The following is a 19270-nucleotide window of genomic DNA, read 5'->3' as shown; positions in this document are numbered from 1 at the left end:
TCAATAACGGCAAGAGGAAAAAGCAGGGCTAACAGTACAAAATTAAATATTTATTATCCCACCTTATCTAAAAGGTGTATTATCATTGGAACAAGGTTTGCATCTATCACCGCCTGAACTTGCTGCTGGTTTCCTGCAGTGATGTTAGATAGGAACCATACAGCTTCCTGCAGGAAGAAAAAAAAGATAAGCTTTTAAAAAAAACAAGAAATATTTGAATATTCTATTTCCATTCCAGCAAGATTTCATGCATTTACAGTTCTAGTAAAATCATAAATTAAGCTGAAAACATACTTTAGAACTCAGTCAATACAATTGAAGATTTAAATAGTGTAGTTCTGTATGTAGTTGCATTAAGAATCATAATAATCCAATTAGAGACAAGGTGGGTGAGGGTAACAACATTTATTGGATCAATTTTGATTGGTGAGACTGTCAGGCTGTCACTTATCTCCTTCACAAACAGAAAAGTTGATCCAATAAAAGATATTACCTCGCCCCACCTAGACACCCTAATATCCTGGAACCATCACAGCTACAACACTGCAAACAATAACCCAATTAGGTATATTAAAAGGACAGGGCAACAAAGGTGATTTTTACAATGGGAGACCAAACAGGATTATTGCCATCTGCTCTAAACCTGGTAGATTAACTGGTATTTTTTTCCTACAAATATATCACAACACCAATGAACCCTCACAGTTCATTCCATATCCTGGAAGTCCATTCATAATAGCAGCATTATTTTCAGCGGAGGGCTGGATGGGCTCCAAAGGGAGTTGTACATCAACATCGCTCGACAGACAGTGACAAAGGCACTCTTTTCTCCCTAGCCCCTGCAAGATCTGTTCCTCCTTGTCCCTGTTCCGAAGTATCCAGAAAAAGTGTATTTACTGATTTAATGCACATTTTTAAGATTAAGGCCCTCTAGTATTTGCTCACTGCTACCAGGAAGATAACAAAACTAATGTTTTCTTTGTCCAAAGGAAAAGAAAGAAAGAAAAAAAAAAAGAAAAGAAAAGAAAAAAACCAACCCCAGTCTGGGTGAAGTTTTCCCAAGGCTGAGATCAATGCTAAAAGTTACCCAAGACCTATATCAGATCTCAGTGCATGATTAACAGTTACAAACCAACAACTGAAAAAAAACAGAGCATTCTAGACCTGCAAACTTGGATAAAATTCAACACAGGCAGGCCAATATTAATTAAAAAATACAAGATTCTCACTAAATTTACAAGATTTTTCAACTACCGCCAGGCAAGCTGAAAACTTGATCCAAAATGCATAGAGTAGGAAGGTGATTATCCTCCTACTTCCAGTGAAGTTAGCAGAAATTTGTTGTCTTTAATATGAACAAGAACAGGCCCACATACAAATGCAGACACTTTAGTTCATAAGCTGCGATTTTACTTCACATCATGTACAAGAAAGTTATAAACTGCAAGAATGGCAACACTCAACCCAACCAAGGTATTGATCATGAAGCTGAGTGCCCAATGTGGTATAGTCACAGTTATGTTAGACACAGTCACATAAAACCCTCCATAAGAAAGATGACTGCAGATGACTTTCACAAGAATTACAATGTAGGCTCAAACTTTCATGCAGCTTCAAGATTTAAGTCACTAGGACACCCAAAGTTAGAATATTTTACCAATTTTATTCAAGATAACTATTAGTCCAGCAGAAGCAATAATTTTGTAGATAAGTCATTAAACTGAGGACTACCATCATTATTATGGTTAATTGGATAACTTGGCTACCCATCAGCTATACCAGTTACTTTATATAAACCCTTCATTTCATGTGTCTTGGTGTGACAATTTCATTGGAAGCTGTTTATTCAACTTAAAAGCATGGAACAGCGTAAATGTGACTTACAGATTTTCTGACTTAACGTTCTGCTAAACTCTTGGATCAAATCACAGGATCATTTATGTCAATGAACCTGTTAGAGAGATTTTTAGGCTGTCTATATTCAGCTGGTGAGCTTATTTTGGGCACTAATCACTGGCAATGTTGAAAAAAACCCACACCAAACCAAGAAAACCCCCTCCCCAAAATTTCAACATGCCTCAAATGCACTCCGAAATCAGCACTTTATCTGTGCACCCATGTAGCCTTTGTACATTCTCTCCCTCAAAAACACATTATAAAACATTAATATTCAAAAGTATAAAGTGTTAAATTAGAATGTTTCCAATCACACACACACCCACACACCCCACTGAAACAAACATCCAATTACCTTTCATAATTTCCAAGAGAGAGTCAGCTTAATCAACTGTATTCCAAGTTCAGATTACTTTTATTAATAAACAAAACAGCATTATGGTGTTTTTAGTTTTTAATGTAAACACAGAAGACCCTTTATATCATAGGTAAACAAGCCTAATGCTTACAGACAGGGATGACATGGTATTTACCAGAGTGGTTTTTACTAGGTAAAATCATGATTTTTACCACCCCAGGAAAAAAACTGTTGGAAAATGCTTTAAACTGGGACTACTTTAAAAACTGTTTCATTAATATACACCATATTATGCTTAGTTTTAGTTACATACGTAATTTGTGATTACATAAGGCAGTAGATTTGTAGATTAATTTATTTGTACAACCCTAAATTAAACTGCAGTGGGAATACTACTAATATGTAATTATAATACTGAACTCTAGAATATCTGTATACATTTTGGTTTGGTATTTTCTCAAGGATGTTATAAATGTCAGAACTCATTTCAGTTTCCAATGCTGTATAAATGAATGTAAAGAAAAATTGATTATATGAAAACAGTAATACAGAGTTATAGGATTAAAGCATCAAGCAATCAGAAACATAGACTACCAGTCCAGGTCCATTTGGCCACGTAACATTTTGTAGCAGAAGACCAACTTTGATGTAGTTGATGATCAAGCCTATAGGACTTGATTTAGTACTAAGTGGAGCACAGGACCTGGTCCAAGAGGTGAATATAGTTATACTGCTTGGTAATAGTGACCATAATATAATTAAATTTCATATCCCTGTGGCAGGAAAAACACCACAGGGGCCTAACACTGTAGCATTTAATTTCAGAAAGGGGAACTACACAAAAATGAGGAGATTAGTTAAACACAAATTAAAGGGTACAGTGACAAAAGTGATATCTCTGTAAGCTGCGTGGAAACTTTTAAAAGACACCATAATAGAGGCTCAACCTAAATGTATACCCCAAATTAAAAAACATAGTAAGAGAATCAAGAAAGAGCCACTGTGGCTAAACAAAGTAAAAGATGCAGTGAGAGGCAAAAAGGCATCCTTTAAAAAGTGGAAGCTAAATCCTAGTGAGGAAAATAGAAAGGAGCATAAACACTGGCAAATGAAGTGTAAAAATACAATTAGGAAGGCCAAAAAAGAATTTGAGGAACAGTTAGCCAAAGACTCAAAGTAATAGCAAAAAAAAAAATTTTTTTAAAGTATATCAGAAGCAAGAAGCCTGCTGAACAACCAGTGGGGCCATCGAGTGCTAAAGGAGCATTCAAGGATGATGAGGCCATTGCAGAGAAACTAAATGAATTCTTTGCATCGGTCTTCATGGCTAAGGATGTGAGGGACTGTCCCAAACTGAGGTATCATTAGAGGAGGTTTTGGAACAAATGGATAAATTAAACAGGAATAAGTCACCAGGAGCAGATGGTATTCACCCAAGAGTTCTGAAGGAACTCAAATGTGAAATTGCAGAACTACTAACTGTAGTCTGTAACCTATAATTTAAATCAGCTTCTGTACCAGATGACTGGAGGATAGCTAATGTGATGCCAATTTTTAAAAAGGCCCCAGAGGTGATCCTGGCAACTACAGGCCTGTAAGCCTGACTTCAGTACCGGGCAAACTTGTTGAAATTATAATAAAGAACAATACTGTCAGGCATATAGATGAACATAATTTGTTGAGGAAGAGTCAACATGGTTTTAGTAAAGGGAAACCATGCCTCACCAATCCACTAGAATTCTTTGAGGGGGTCAACAAGCATGTGGACCAAGGGGATCCAGTGGATATAGTGTACTTAGATTTTCACAAAGACTTTGACAAGGTCCCTCACCAAGGGCTCTCACACAAAGTAAGCTGCCATGGGATAAGAAGGAAGGTGCTTTCATGGATTGATAACTGGTCAAAAGACAGGAAACAAATGATAGGTATAAATGGCCAGTTTTCAGAACGGAGAGAGGTAAATAGTGGTGTCCCCCACAGGTCTGTTCTGGGACTAGTCCTATTCAACATATTCATACATGATTGGGAAAAAAGGAGTAAACAGTGAGGTGGCAAAATTTGCAGATGATACAAAATTACTAAAGACAGTTAAGACCCAGGCAGATTGCAAAGAGCTAAAAAAGGCTCTCTCAAAACTGAGTGACTGGGCAACAAAACGGCAGATGAAATTTAATGTTGATAAATGCAAAGTAATGCACATTGGAAAACATAATCCCAACCATACATATAAACTGATGGGGTCTAAATTAGCTGTTACCACTCAAGAAAGATCTTGGAGTCATTGTGGATAGGTCTCTGAAAACATCCACTCAATGTGCAGCAGCAGTCAAAAAAGCGAACAGAATGCTGGGAATAATCAAAGAAAGGGATAGATAATAGGACAGAAAATACCATGCTGCTGCTATATAAATCCATGGTATGCCCACATCTTGAATACCATGTGCAGATGTGGTCGCCTCATCTCAAAAAAGAAAAATACTGGAATTGGAAAAGATTCAGAAAAGGGCAACAAAAATTATTAGGGGTATTGAACGGCTTCCGTATGAGGAGAGATTAATAAAACTGGGACTTTTCAGCTTGGAAAAGAGACAGCTAAGGGGAGATATGATTGAGGACCATAAAATCATGACTGGTGTAGAGAAAGTAGATAAGGAAATTTTGTTTACCCCTCATAACACAAGTACTAGGGGTCACCAAATGAAATTAATAGGCAGCAGGTTTAAAACAAATAAAAGGAAGTATTTCTTCATACAATGCACAGTCAACCTGTGAAACTCCTTCACTCCTTGTGAAGGCCAAGACCATAACAGGGTTCAAAAAAAGAACTAGATAAATTCATGGAGGATAGGTCCATCAATGGCTATTAGCCAGGATGGGCAGGAATGTTGTCCCTAGCCTCTGTTTGTCAGAAGCTAGGAATGAGCGACAGGGGATGGATCACCTGATGACTACTTGTTCTGTTCATTCCCTCTGGGGCACCTGACACTGACCACTGTCGGAAGACAGGATACTGGACTAGATGATCCTTTGGTCTGACCCAGTAGGAACAGTCTTATGTTCTTATTCCTCAGTTTTGAATGATATACCCAAAGTCTGAAAAGTTTCGTTCTATGCTTGCTGAACACCGATGCAATTATTTTTCCCAGTTTAAACCAGGTTTAAGCCAGTATTTACCAGTGCCCTGATCTAAATTAGTTTTCCCTAGGAAATCGCCAACCTTGCAGCACAAAATAAAGATCAAATTTCATACAAATTTCAACTCACTGCTGGGATTATGGATTGATGAATACTGGTTTATATAACATTCTGGAATGCCCAGATATTGATGAAGTTATTACAACAAATTACTATATTTGGTAAGGTAGCTATGCAGTTCCTCAGATTCTTTTAGGATACTAATGGTTTAATTTAAATAAGTAAAGGAAAATATAGCAAGATCAAGACTTGTCGGCAAGAAACTGGTATTGCAACAAAGATGTATTATCAGGTTACAGTATTTGGGGAAAACAGTGTCATACTGACATTTGGTCAATATTTACAATACAGGGCAAATAAATAACATCTATTCCTGTGGGTAAATTTCACACCCAAAACTTATTTACATACCTTATTAATTTTTTCTTTGGGATGTGTCAGCAGTGCTGGGAAGTGTGAAAGAGCTTCACAATTCAGAACTACTTGTGTCTGTTCATCAGTACCAGTAACAATGTTGCCTACAGCTCTGAGTGCAGCAGTCTGAAACAACACACAGTATTTAAAGACTTGAACATTTAGAATAATATTTTATCTGTAAGTTAAGCATGAAAACAGTGAACAGAGCAAAATATTATTTTATTCAAATGTTACCACAAAGCAGATAACTGACATTGATAACTTAAGTATTTTGCAAATAAATGTTTGCTGATAAACCTTTAATCAATCATCTTGATAACTAAACAATTTAAAAAGTAAGCCACTTCAGTACTGTATATTAGCTATATATTAATTTATTTCAAAACATAGTATCTAAACTTACTTGCACTTTAACTTCTTGGTGGCTGAGAAGGGGAACCAAATGAGGGACTATTCCAGAGTCTATCACCATCTGGATCTGTTCATTGCCAGCATCCGTTAGGTAGGAGAGGGCCCAGACTGTATCTACCAATATCTAACATTAAAAACAAACAAACAAACAAAAAAAATACAGTGTCAAACCCATAAAGAGAGAAAGGTCTAAATAAGATTGGCCAAGATCTAAGTTAAGACTATTATATTTAAAGTTAAGTTTTTTGGAGAAAAAAAACTTGAAAAAAAATCCAGTTTTGGTTCAATCCAAACTCATTTTTTCCTTCCGATTTTTCAGTTTGATCCCCAAACCAAAAATAAAATAAATAAAGAAAAATTATTCACTCATATGTACTTATGGATAAGCCTACCTTTTAGTCACAGGTATTTTTAGTAAGTCATAGACAAGTCACAGGCAGTAAACAAAAATTCATGGCCCGTGACCAGTCCATGACTTGGTCACAAAATAATTTGTGGAAAATGTTTTTACTCACATTTACATCTGTGTGGTGAATTAAAACACAGAGGGCTGGAAGAATCTGGAGGGGAGACAGAGTGTTAATATTAAATAGAAATATTCAAGACATTCAACAATTTAACTTATTTAATTTAATTTATAAATGAATAATTCAGTTCACCTCCTGAATGGTTTCCATTGGCGGAGGTGGGTCTTTGTGACGGCATAAGTTGACCATGACCCAAGTAACATTCCTTAAGAATGTTATGGGAATAGATGGACTGATGAAGGACAGCAGAGGTTTCACCACTCCAAGACTAATAACATAATCTCGACACTGGGGTCCATCACCTGTGTAAACATTAAATCGTTTTATGAAGGTAAAAACTATTTACTAGGGATGGTGTTGTAGAACCACGTTCTCATGTTAAATTACCAAGGGCCTAGTTGTTAGATGACCCAAGGGCTATTCTTCCAGTTTCCAAGCACAATTTGGGCATGAGGTTGGGCCTCAGGTCAGCTGCAAATCTGAAACCAGGGGTATAACATTGATTTCTACATACCCACAAAAGGAAAACTTCTCAGGACAGACAGTTTCCCCAATACCCACTGTTTAGCATTATTAAATTGTTCAGTAATCTGAGTAGAAGGTAGTTGAGAAACTATGAGTAACTTCTTTATATACTTTATTTTGGCAATGCAGAGAATAGCACATCGAATATTCAACATCCTGGCAAGTGACAAAATTAGCTTTCCAGTATGTCTTCATTTTTGTAAACTTAAATCCTTCACTATTAATATCTATGTAAAATTGTCCAAACCTTTGGATGCAATGGACACCATTAGTCAAAATGTGACTTGCCAACTGACTGTACAAGAAACACCTCATTCAACATGCAGTAAAGAACTGCTCCCCTTTTTGATTCACATCACATTAAATATACTTTGTGCTAGCAAAAAGTGATTTGCTGAATTCGAAAGAGGTAGTTATCCATGATTAAAAACAAATGAAAAAGATAGCACTTAACGACCACGAAGACAAGGTATAATAGAAACCCATCAATCATAACAGGTTACTGATCCAGACAAAACGCTCTGTGACAAGTTCCATATTGCTTGAAACTGAATAGAACATTTTCAGTTTACTATGCTATCCCCACAGTTTGAGGTGTATTGCATCCACCTAGATACTTATATGGTCCTCAGCATTGTCATATCCAAGCTGTATTGTTAACAGGAAAGGAACACCATCACTCCCAGGTCCAAGTAACAGAACTGTACTAATCTTTTAAGAAAAACTAGAATCAGAGTTTTTGAAAATTTAGGGTATGTCTTCACTACCCGCCAGATCGGCGGGCAGCGATCGATCCAGTGGGGATCGATTTATCGCGTCTACTCTAGACGCAATAAATCGATCCCCGAGCGCTCTCCCATCAACTCCTGTACTCCAGCTCCGCGACAGGCGGAGTTGATGGGAGAGCGTCAGCAGTCGACTCACCGCGGTGAAGACACTACGGGAAGTCGATTTAAGTACGTCGACTTCAGCTACTTTATTCACATAGCTGACGTTGCATAACTTAGATCGATCCCCAGTGTAGACCAGGGCTTAGCTTATTGTCACAAACTAAGCAATACCTAAACCCACTACATTTCAGTAATTTAAGACATGGTGGGGCTGACATTTTTAGACTACACTCACCACTATGATATTTGAATATCTCTGTGGTATATCACTTACACCAATAATCAAGAAGAGACAAACAAAAGTTTTAGGTTAGCCAAAAGCTTGACCAGAAAGATTAAGTACTATGAAAGCTCTGGTGACTGAAGTGTGAGCTCTGATGGCGATCCAGAGCCTTTATAATGAAAACTATTTTAAGTTGTTTTTCATTATAACATTATGCATGTGATTTGTTTGCCAGACATTCTTTCCTTTTCTTATACCTGGACTGAAAGATGTATGTGTTAGAGGAGGGGCAAGAGAGAAAGCAGACAGAGTTAAGCAAAGAGCATTTTGAGGGAAATTAACTCCATGTATCTGAGCCAATCCCATTGCTCTTATAGTTAAGTATACTTCTAATTATTAAAAAAATAAACAGAATCCAAATTGGTTTATTAATTTGATTTCAAAAGAAACTTTTGAATTTTTATATTAAGAGTAACACAAACCTATGATATTGCCTAAAGCCCATACTGCTTGCTCACACACATTTTGATGGGGTGAATGCAGCAGCCTCAGAAAAAGTGGCACAGCATCTGAAAAATAAAGCACTCTGTTACTCAAAAAGTCTTAGTTCCAAAGCGATGTGCTCATTATAGTTCGCTCTTAAGTTAAAAATTGACATTCCATTACCCCATGATATGAAGATTTTCTCCGGCTGTGTGTTTATTCTGGTTAATGAGACTTCACTCTTTTTCCAGATGATGTTCAAACATAAACATAGATCATAACACAACTTTTCCTTTCATACCATTCTTTCACAGAAGGGTCTGCACTTCAGACCAATATAATGAGAACAAAAGATTTAAGGTAGTTATTTTTATATAACTTTGTACAACAAGTTTAAATTTTAAGTAATTATTCTTAATAAATGGTTAATGTTGAAATTCCATATTTAATTCTACTAATTACCACTGAATTTCAATATTAATGTTGAACTGTTTTATCTACGTAGTTATCACTAGAGCTGTCTGAAATGGAATTTCAACAGTTTAATATCAATCCAACAAGCACGAGTAGTTAATTTGAAAAAAAAAGTCAATAAACATCATTAATTGGTTATATATTTTCTACATTTTTTTCCATCACTGGTTATTAATAGAAGTTTTAGTTAGGAACTTTTAAGAGCAAAATCTTGAAAATTCTTATCAAAGTATTTGTACAGCAACATAAGCTGCCACCTATATATCCTGTCTTCTCTTCCTGGCTCTTGAAAATTTTAGATAAAGGAGCAATCCAGGTGATTATCACAAAAGAGATTCTGATGTTTCAAATACTGTCAATGAATGACTGGCAAAAAACAGTAAATTGATCTGTAAGGAAGGGATTTAACAAAAATCACTCACCAAGAATAAGATACTTACATTCCAGCCTCATATATGGAAACAATAGGAGCAGGGGCCAGCTCCCAAGCACAGTCACTGCTGAGTCAACATTTAACATTGTGATATTATCTGGAAGATGCTCTTAACTCCTACTCTTACACCCCAAAAGCTAAGGTACTTGTGCAACACCTCCTGAAGAAGCGTGGTCAGGAGGAAGGACTCAATACTTGTTAACGTTGAAGGACCTGTTTACTTTAACTATTTGGTCCCCAATTCACTGGGTGTAGGACTTTAGTGAATTTTGATTAATTTGGGGGGATATAGGAGAAGGTTTCATTTATAATTTGATTTTATAGTCAAACTGTTAGTTTTCTAAGCAGACACACCACACCGCTGTCCCTCCTGACACATAACGGGTCAAATGTCAGTTTAATTCTTAAAACATGTTTATTAGCCACTGATCTTATTCAATATTAAACAAGAGGATTTACAAAGCTAATGTAATAATAGGAAAAATACCCCCAGTAATTACAATGACTGGTAGTTTTTGAGAGATGCTAATAGGCCATCTTCTTCATTCAAATAAATCATTACAAGAGAGTACCCATACTTCCATAATGTCTGAGTAAGTAGTAGTTCAATACAACTAGGTGTGTTAACATTGTTTCTAATCTAAATCCATCAGTAGAAAAATCCGAACTGCCAGACTCAATCCTGGCTTTCGATCCATTGAAAAGTTAGCTTTAATACAGCAGAAATAAAAATAATTTTAATTAGGGCTGTCAAGCAATTGAAAAAATTAATCTCGATTAGATTCATAGATACTAAGATCAGAAGGGACCATTATGATCATCTAGTCTGACCTCCTGCACAATGCAGGCCACAGAATTTCACCCACCCACTCCTGCGAAAAACCTCTCACCTATGTCTGAGCTATTGAAGTCCTCAAATCATGGTTTAAAGACTTCAAGGAGCAGAGAATCCTCCAGCAAGTGACACATGCCCCATGCTACAGAGGAAGGCGAAAAACCTCCAGGGCCTCTTCCAATCTGCCCTGGAGGAAAATTCCTTCCCGACCCCAAATATGGCGATCAGCTAAACCCCGAGCATATGGGCAAGATTCACCAGCACTGTTAAATAACAGAATACCATTGATTTAAATATTTTTGGGTAGTTTACATATTTGCAAATATACTGATTTCAATTACAACACAGAATACAAAGTACACAGTGCTCACTTTATTTTTGAATTGTAAAAAACAAAAATAGTATTTTTCAATTCACTTAATACAAGTACTGTAGTGCAATCTCCATCATTAAAACTGAACTTACTAATGTAGAGTTATGTAAAAAAACTGCATTGTAAATAATAAGCAGGCAGCATTATCTCCTGGAAATGTAAACAAACTTGTCTTAGCAATTGGTTGAACAAGAAGTAGAACTGAGTGGACTCGTAGGCTCTAAAGTTTTACTTTTTTTTGTTTTGTTACATAACTGCATTCAAAAACAAAACATCTACATTTGTAAGTTACACTTTCACGATAAAGAGATTGCACTACAATACTTGTATGAGGTGAATTGAAAAATACTATTTCTTTTATCATTTTTACAAACATTTGTAATAAAAATAATAATATAAAGTGAGCACTGTACACTTTGTATTCTGTGTGGGAATAGAAATCAATATATTTCAAAATGTAAAAAAATACCCAAACATATTTAATAAATTTTAATTGGTATTCTAATGTTTAATAGTGCGATTAATTGCAATTAATTTTTTTAATCATGATTAATCTTTTTGAGTTCATCACGTGAGTTAACTGCGATTAATCGACAGTCCTAATTCTAATGCATCATTATGTAACATGCAAAACATACAAACATACTAGATACACTTGCAGCAATCTAAATTGTATTGGGAGGGGAGGATATCAATATTAGAGAAAACACCTGCTCTTTGACAGCTCAATCCAACTCCTTTGAATTCAATAGGATCCTACATTGATTTCAGTGGCCTTTGACAATGCCCCAAGAGAGAAGGATAATTAATTTTGTAACCAACTACAGTTTCACAACACAGATTCATTCTCTGATTAGACACAAACTCTCTCAGATGAAGAATTGAAGACTTAAAGTAAATTTTTTTTTAAAAGATCTGTGATCTTTACACTGGTTAATTCTGTGAAATATTTGCCTTTGATTTGCTCATGTAGTTATTTGATCAAAGTTTGATATTCAGGATTAATGTTTTTTGCCCTCCAGCGTTTTCTCTGCTTTTTGTTACCTCTCAGCTTCCCAGATCAAGCAGGTGGCTCTAAATTTCGCTCCAAAATTCATTTAAAAAAAAAAAACAAACAAAAAACTTTAAATAAAATCCATTTTAACTTTGTATTTTAAAAGCAACTCCAACAGTTAACAGATTATGTTATTGTCAAGTGGTCACATATTTATCACAATAAATAAGAAGCATTTTATTTCTCGTATCAAAGATAAAGCAAATAAAAGATTAAATTAGAATACCTATGCCTGTGTCAACCTAGTCATCAGGCTAACATATTAATCTCATCACTCAAACCAGACAGAGTTTTAGCACAGTACTTTCTCTTATTGCAGTGGTTTTAAAACTTTTTAGGCTGCATACCCATTTCCAAATAATGTATTCCAGTACCTCTCTAACTTCTGTATTGGTGACCCCAAAGCTGTCCTTAGGGTACAGTGAATAGGGTGACCACTCTGGGTCCCGTGGGCCAGCGCACATGGGCAGTGCATGAACTGCTGGCTGGGGGCGGCTAGCCCCCAGCCATGCCCCTTCCACCTGAGTGAGAGCTTGCAGCAGTGCTGCTGCAGCCTCCCTAGCCCAGGCAAGAAGGCAGCGTGGCCCAAGGCCCCTGGAGCCCAGCGGCATTGCCAAAGCGGGGCCCGGGGCGGAGCCACGCCTGGCTGTTTGGGTAAGCACTGATTCCCTTACCTGGTGCAGTGAGTCCTGGATGTGATGGAATCATCACTTCCGCCCGAGGCCCCCGCACCTCCCTACGGACAGCCCTGGTGAACCCTTTCACATAGTAAGCCTCTGAGTGCAACCCTCTCTCATAAATTAAAAACCACTTTTTTGTATAGATAACTCTATTATAAACGCTGGAGGCGAAGGGCGGTTTGGGGTGGAGGCTGACAGCCCACGATCCCCAAGTAATAACCCTGTCACCCCCTGAGTGATCACAACCCCGAGTTCGAGAACCCTTGAGTTGGGACTGATCCTGCTTTGAGCAGGGGGTTGGACTAGAGTACCTCCTGGGGTCTCTTCTGACCCCAGTCTTCTAGGATACCCCCATCTGACGTAGGGTCATAATAGAGCTATTACATACCCCCTCACAAGAGCCCATGTGAACCCTAGTTTGAAAACCACTGCCACACTGAGTCAATTCTACATTTTGATTAAATATTTAAGAATAAGAAAACAGTTTTTAAACGTGCGGTTTTCATACATTAAAGTTCTTGAGTGGAAAGGTTTCCCCCGCCCTTTCGCTGTTGGCAATTCAGCATCTCCAGCATTGACAGTTTATAGTGCAGTATATGAAAATTTGATCACATTGTCTTTGGATTTCAATAATATTTTGATACTTCCTGTTCTGGTTTTTAGTTGTGTGGACTTCATTTTTTTCCTTGTCTGTTTATAACAACCTTTTCCTTATTTACAATAGCAGATCCATGAGGAATTGGAAGAGAATAGGAAGTGAATTTGATTCAACTACAAAAACTTGCTTGAACATGGCAGTGACTCTATATTCAGATCTCAAGAAGCACAACTATTTTATTTGCCAAATTCAATACTAGAGAAGTTCTACTGTGCCCTGATCTCCCAAGTTGACGTTCAAGTAGATTTAAAAGAAATATGTCAGGCACAGAACCATAAAACAATTTTCTGTTTCATCTGGCAACATGGGTTGCAAGTACAAAAATTCTTTCCTAACTTCAGATTCCCGAACATATGGACACCATTTTATCTTGAGTGTAATCTTGGAAGTAAATTCCCGAGGAGGCACTCTCTGGACTTGGACTGTATCTTTTCCTCCTCCTTCAAAATTAGGTAGGAAATCCCTCCGAATTGTGAAGAGAAGTTAAAAAACAGTGTTTGAAAACTGGAAAACCAGCAGATATTAACTCTGCTAAAATAGTGTGAGTTCCCACAAGAGATTACTCACCATCAGGAAAACCAAATGAATTTAAAATCTGAGAAAATGAAGAACAAAATCAGATCTGTGCTTCAACTGATGCTGCTTGCCAGAGAAGGGGTAGAATTTCTGGCAGGAGACTTCCTGGGCAGGTCCTTCAGTGATGTGCCTGTGATTGACAATTCAGTTTCAACCATCCTGTGGCTATCATATGAAAGTACTAAGTCCTACGTAGTGTAGATTGGTGAACACTTGAGGAAGAGAGATGGGGCGTAGGTCCTTATTAAATCATCACTTGATCCTCATATTTTTGAAGAAATTACAGTGTGCACATGAAATGCATTATCATCAAATTGATCAACTTACTAGATTGAACTACAGCCTGTGTTTGTTCAGAGGTTCCAGATGCAATGTTTGTCAAAGCCCATGCAGCTTCAAACTGTAAAGAAGGACTACAAATAAAAGTGTAAAGTCAGTTTTACTGTAATACAAAACATATTCTATCTGAATCTAATACAGTAGGATAACATGTACACTTGCAAATGCTTGCACAAATTGTTTTGTCAAAGGATATCTATGAAGTCTTCTCAAAACAATTAACTTTTCCTACCAGTACTTACTTTTAAAAAAGTAACACACTCACTTGTCATCTCTTTCAAGACAGTGCACTAAAATAGGTAGTATTCCAGATTTTATTAAGTCATCAATTGGTGGATTGCGATCACTGGAAAGAAGCTTCCTGTTTAGAAACAAAGGTGAAAATATGACATTTGCAGACAAATCCCCTAGAGTCAAATAGGGCTTTTTAAAAATAAGTGAATTTAGCACTGCTGAAAAGTTGTGTACTTAGCTACTATTTCAGCCAATCCCACCGCCTCTTCTGCTACTACTCTAAAGAGTATGACTGTTGAGTTGAACACCTGGTTTGTCATCATGGGAAGCCCGTGACAGGAGTAAGTCAGTCATCCACATGCCCCTCCCCAGCATTATCTTCCCAGCTGGTGCAAAGGATAAGAGGCAAGGTATTGGCTGCTTTGTTAGGACTGCCAGAACTTGCTTTCCTTCCTCTTCCTCACTAAGGAGTCAGTGTGTGGGGGATACAAATTAGGACTGTCACATGATTAAAAAAAATTAACTGCACCACCCAATTAAAAAAATTTAATACCATTTATTTTAATATTTTTGGATGTTTTCTACATTTTAAAATATATTGATTACAATTACAACGCAGAACACAAAGTGCACAGTGCTTACTTCATATTTATTTTTGATTATGAGTATTTGCACTGTGAAAAACCCAAAAGATAGTATTTTTCAATTCACCTCATACAAGTACTGTAGTACAATCTCTTTATCATAAAAGTTGAACGTATAAATGTAGAATTATGTACAAAAAACTACATTCAAAATAAAACAATGTAAAATTTTAGAGCCTGCAAGTCCACACAGTCTTACTTCTCGTTCACCCAATCACTCAAACAACTTTGTTTACATTTGCAGGACATAATGCTGCTCGCTTCTTGTTTACATGTCACCTGAAAGTCAGAACAGGCATTCTCATGCTGTAGCTGGCATTGCAAGATATTTACGTGTCAGATGCCCTAAAGATTCATATGTTCCTTCATGCTTCGACCAACCATTTCAGGGGACATGCATCCATGCTGATAACGGATTCTGCTCGATAACAATCCAAAGCAGTGTGAACTGACTCATGTTCATTCTCAGATGCCACCAGCAGAAAGCTGATTTTCTTTTTTGGTGGTTCGGGTTCTGTAGTTTCCGCATTGGAGTGTTGCTCTTTTAAGACTTCTGAAAGCACGCTCCACACCTCGTCCCTCTCAGATTTTGAAAGGCACTTCAGATTCTGCAAAAACCTTGGATCAAGTTTTATAGCTATCTTTAGAAATCTCAAATTGGTACCTTCCTTGCGTTTTGTCAAATCTGCAGCGAAAGTGTTCTTAAAATGAACATGTGCTGGGTCATCATCCGAGTCTGCTATAACATGAAATATATTTCATGGGTAACACAGAGCAGGGGACATACAGTTCTCCCCAAGGAGTTCAGTCACAAATTTAATTAATGCATTTTTTTTTAACAAGTGTCATCAGCATCGAAGTATGTCCTCGGGCATGGTGGTCAAAGCATGAATGGGCATATGAATGTTTAGCATATCTGGCATGTAAATACCTTGCAATGCCGGCTACAGAAGTGTCATGCAAATGCCTGTTCTCCCTTTCTGGTATCACTGTAAATAAGGAGAGGGCAGCATTATCTCCTGTAAATGTAAACAAACTTGTTTGTCTTCACGATTGGCTGAACAAGTAGGACCGAGTAGACTTGTAGGCTCTGAAGTTTTACATTGTTTGATTGTAATTATAGAACAAAAAAAAATCCTACATTTGTAAGTTGCACGTTCATGACAAACAGATTGCACTACAGTACTTGTATGAGGTGAATTGAAAAATACTATTTATCATTTTTATAGTGCACATATTTATAATAAAAAATAATTACACTTTGATTTCAATTACAACACAGAACATAATACATATGAAAATGTAGAAAAACATCCAAAATGTTTAATAAATTTCAATTGGCATTCTATTGTTTAACTGTGCAACTAAAACTGCGATTAACTTTATGGAGTTAATCATGTGAGTTAACTGCGATTAATCGACAGGCCTAATACAAAGGCACATGCTGCTAGGAAGGAGGGAGTACAAACCCACTTGAACTTTAACTCCTTTAACCTCCCTTTTCAACATCCATGAGGTGATTGAAGGCCTGTAGGGAGCTCAAGTGGGACTATTTCAGAAGAACAAAGTTTGGGGGGAAGATCAGAAGCACATTCCTTTCCTCCTGCCCCAGCCACACCAAACTGTCTCCCTAGAGGGGGACAGTGGACATGATAGACAAGAAAGTAGCTGTGACTGACTGCTGCGGCTTCCAGTCCTGAACACTGCCAGTGGCCACTGCCTTAAACTGGCAAGTAAAGCATAGTCTGCACAGTGAAAATATCTTAATACAATCCAGTTAGGGGCTTTGAATATTTAAAGTTTGTAAAAGCTACGTGATGTTACTGCAGGTGTATATTTATATTGCCAACTGAGAAGAAAAACTTCCTTTTTAGGAGAGATGTAGATGTACAGACAAAATATTAATAAGTTATCCTAGGATTAATTACAACACATACCCCAGTTCCTACAAAAAACCCACCCCAATATTCACTTTTAATGGCAAAATACTGCACAGTTTAGGTTTACTCAAAAACTACAACAAATGTATTTGCTGTCCTCTCAGGCAGCTCATAACCCTGGCTCCAAGAATCAGTTAACTCCAGTTATTTGTAACTGCTTCTATTCAAACAATGCTCTGTCCTTGCCATGTGCTCTAGACATGTGTTTCAGGAAGTTACAGAGAGATCATGTCCTCCCTTCTGCTCAAGCTTCAGATGCTGTGTACGGTGGCAGAGCAGTATAAGAGAAACAACTAAATAGCTTTCACACCTTATATTAACATTAAAAGACCTCTACTTGTAGGCCTTGTCCACATGCAAAAGTTGCACTCAGTTGACTTGAAATTGTTTCTAAACCAATTTAATCAGTGAAAAAGACTATGTGGACTTTCTTATTTCCATTTAAACCAGTCAGGTTTCAGTTTTTTTCAAATAAATTCCTTATCTGGTTTAAACTGAAATAAGTGTCCATACAGCCTTGCACCAGTTTAACTAAATAGGTTTTAAAAATCACACCAAGTTAAATTGGTGTAACTTTCTCATGTAGACAAGCCCTTACAGTAAACAGCTCAAGAACTGCTACTTGACTGGTTAAGAGGTCCAAAGGAATCATTAACTTAAAGCAGAGGTTCTCAAACTATTGTCCTGGTGACCCCTTCCATATAGCAAGCCACTGAGTGTGACCCCCCCACTTATAAATTAAAAACACTTGTTTATATATTTAACACCATTATAAATGCTGGAGGCAAAGCGGGGTTTGGGGTGGAGGCTGACAACTTGCAAACCCCAATGTAATAACCTCGCAACCTCCTGAAAGGTCCCGACCCCCAGTTTGAGAACCCCTGACTTAAAGTGTCTTCAAGTATTTGCCAATTAGTCTAACTTGTTAGGAATCTGGTAGTCTTGTGATGATTTAAACACCTCAGACAACTTATTTAAATTAAAGGGAAACTGTGTTCCATGACTATTTATACATATGAAATCAATTAGGATCTTTACTCAATTTATTTTGAAAGTCAGGAGTATGGCATTTACTAAAATCCTAGAGTTCACATGAATATTGATTAAGAGAATGTAATATCTACATTCTGTCAGTTTGTTTTTTATAAACAAAGTTTACATACAAGATATGTTATTACAGCAGTAATATTTGGTGAACTTGATCCATAGATGACATCACCATTCTATCAACTAGTGCAAGAATTCATGATTTTCTAAATTTAGTAGCACTATATAAGCAGCAAGGGTAGAAACAGTAAAGTTGAACAAACTGTGCTCTTACCTTGCAGCCTGCACTGCACTTAACTGGATACCCTGGTTGTCACTTGAAGCATTCTACAATAAAATCAATAACTTAGAATTCAGCCATTTTACATTTGTCATTAAGCCAGAAATGTTCAGGGAAAAATAAATATTTTTACCTGAACTATTGCCTCCAACGAGGTGTTTTGCTGGGGGGCAAAAAAAACCCAAAACAGTTAGATACAGTTTTAAAAAAAGTTAAGAAATAAACTTTAGATAGTGTTAATTCTTACCACTCTGAAATCGCCATCTATATCTGAATCTTCACAGATATCTTCATGGGGTACATTTCTTCTCTTTAACAGGTGTTCATCTCTCTTGTTCTTTAAAGAAAAATAAATTTGCTGTGTTGTGTAGTTTTATTTCCCCCCCCCCCTCCCCGCAGAAGCGGAGATGACTTACTTTTACCCACAACGTAAAAGGAAGTATTTCACTGGTACTATTAATGCTCAGACATTCAAGCCAGGCATTGAAGTATGTGACTAAGATGAGTGCTCACCATTTATGCCAGAGATGGGCAAACTACTGCCAGCAGGTCACATCCGGCCTGGCCCCTGAGCTCTTGGCCCAGGAGGCTCGCCCCCGGCCCCTCCCCCGCTGTTCCCCTCCCACACAGTCATGCTGCCGCGCGGGCAGCAGGGCTGCAAGCTCCTGCCGCTCTGAGCAGCATAGTAAGGGGTCAGCGGCGCGTGGTGGTGGGGGGGGTTGGGTAGGGAGTCCCGGGGAGCAGGGAGCGAGGGATTGGATGGGGCAGAGGTTCTGGG

At 37.4% G+C, this 19270-nt stretch overlaps 1 protein-coding gene and 1 non-coding gene across 2 annotated transcripts in view; both read right to left on the bottom strand.

Moving 5' to 3' along the window:
* The window catches only part of KPNA4 (karyopherin subunit alpha 4), a 59936-nt gene that overhangs the window by 25252 nt on the left and 15414 nt on the right, over nt 1-19270 (bottom strand). The window contains exons 3-13 of the mRNA XM_077825814.1: nt 18740-18829; nt 18626-18655; nt 18487-18539; nt 14613-14708; nt 14336-14421; nt 8925-9011; nt 6937-7106; nt 6793-6837; nt 6270-6401; nt 5861-5989; nt 63-167 (exon numbers count right to left, since the gene is read on the bottom strand). Coding sequence (XP_077681940.1) covers nt 63-167; nt 5861-5989; nt 6270-6401; nt 6793-6837; nt 6937-7106; nt 8925-9011; nt 14336-14421; nt 14613-14708; nt 18487-18539; nt 18626-18655; nt 18740-18829 — 1023 coding nt within the window. The remainder of the gene's footprint in view (nt 1-62; nt 168-5860; nt 5990-6269; nt 6402-6792; nt 6838-6936; nt 7107-8924; nt 9012-14335; nt 14422-14612; nt 14709-18486; nt 18540-18625; nt 18656-18739; nt 18830-19270) is intronic.
* Nucleotides 1916-2266, bottom strand: LOC144270720 (small Cajal body-specific RNA 7). Its single transcript, XR_013347226.1, has one exon.

This window comes from Eretmochelys imbricata, chromosome 9, assembly GCF_965152235.1.
Source record: "Eretmochelys imbricata isolate rEreImb1 chromosome 9, rEreImb1.hap1, whole genome shotgun sequence".
Taxonomy (NCBI): Eukaryota; Metazoa; Chordata; order Testudines; family Cheloniidae; genus Eretmochelys; species Eretmochelys imbricata.
This window is presented reverse-complemented; position numbering and strand designations above follow the sequence as displayed.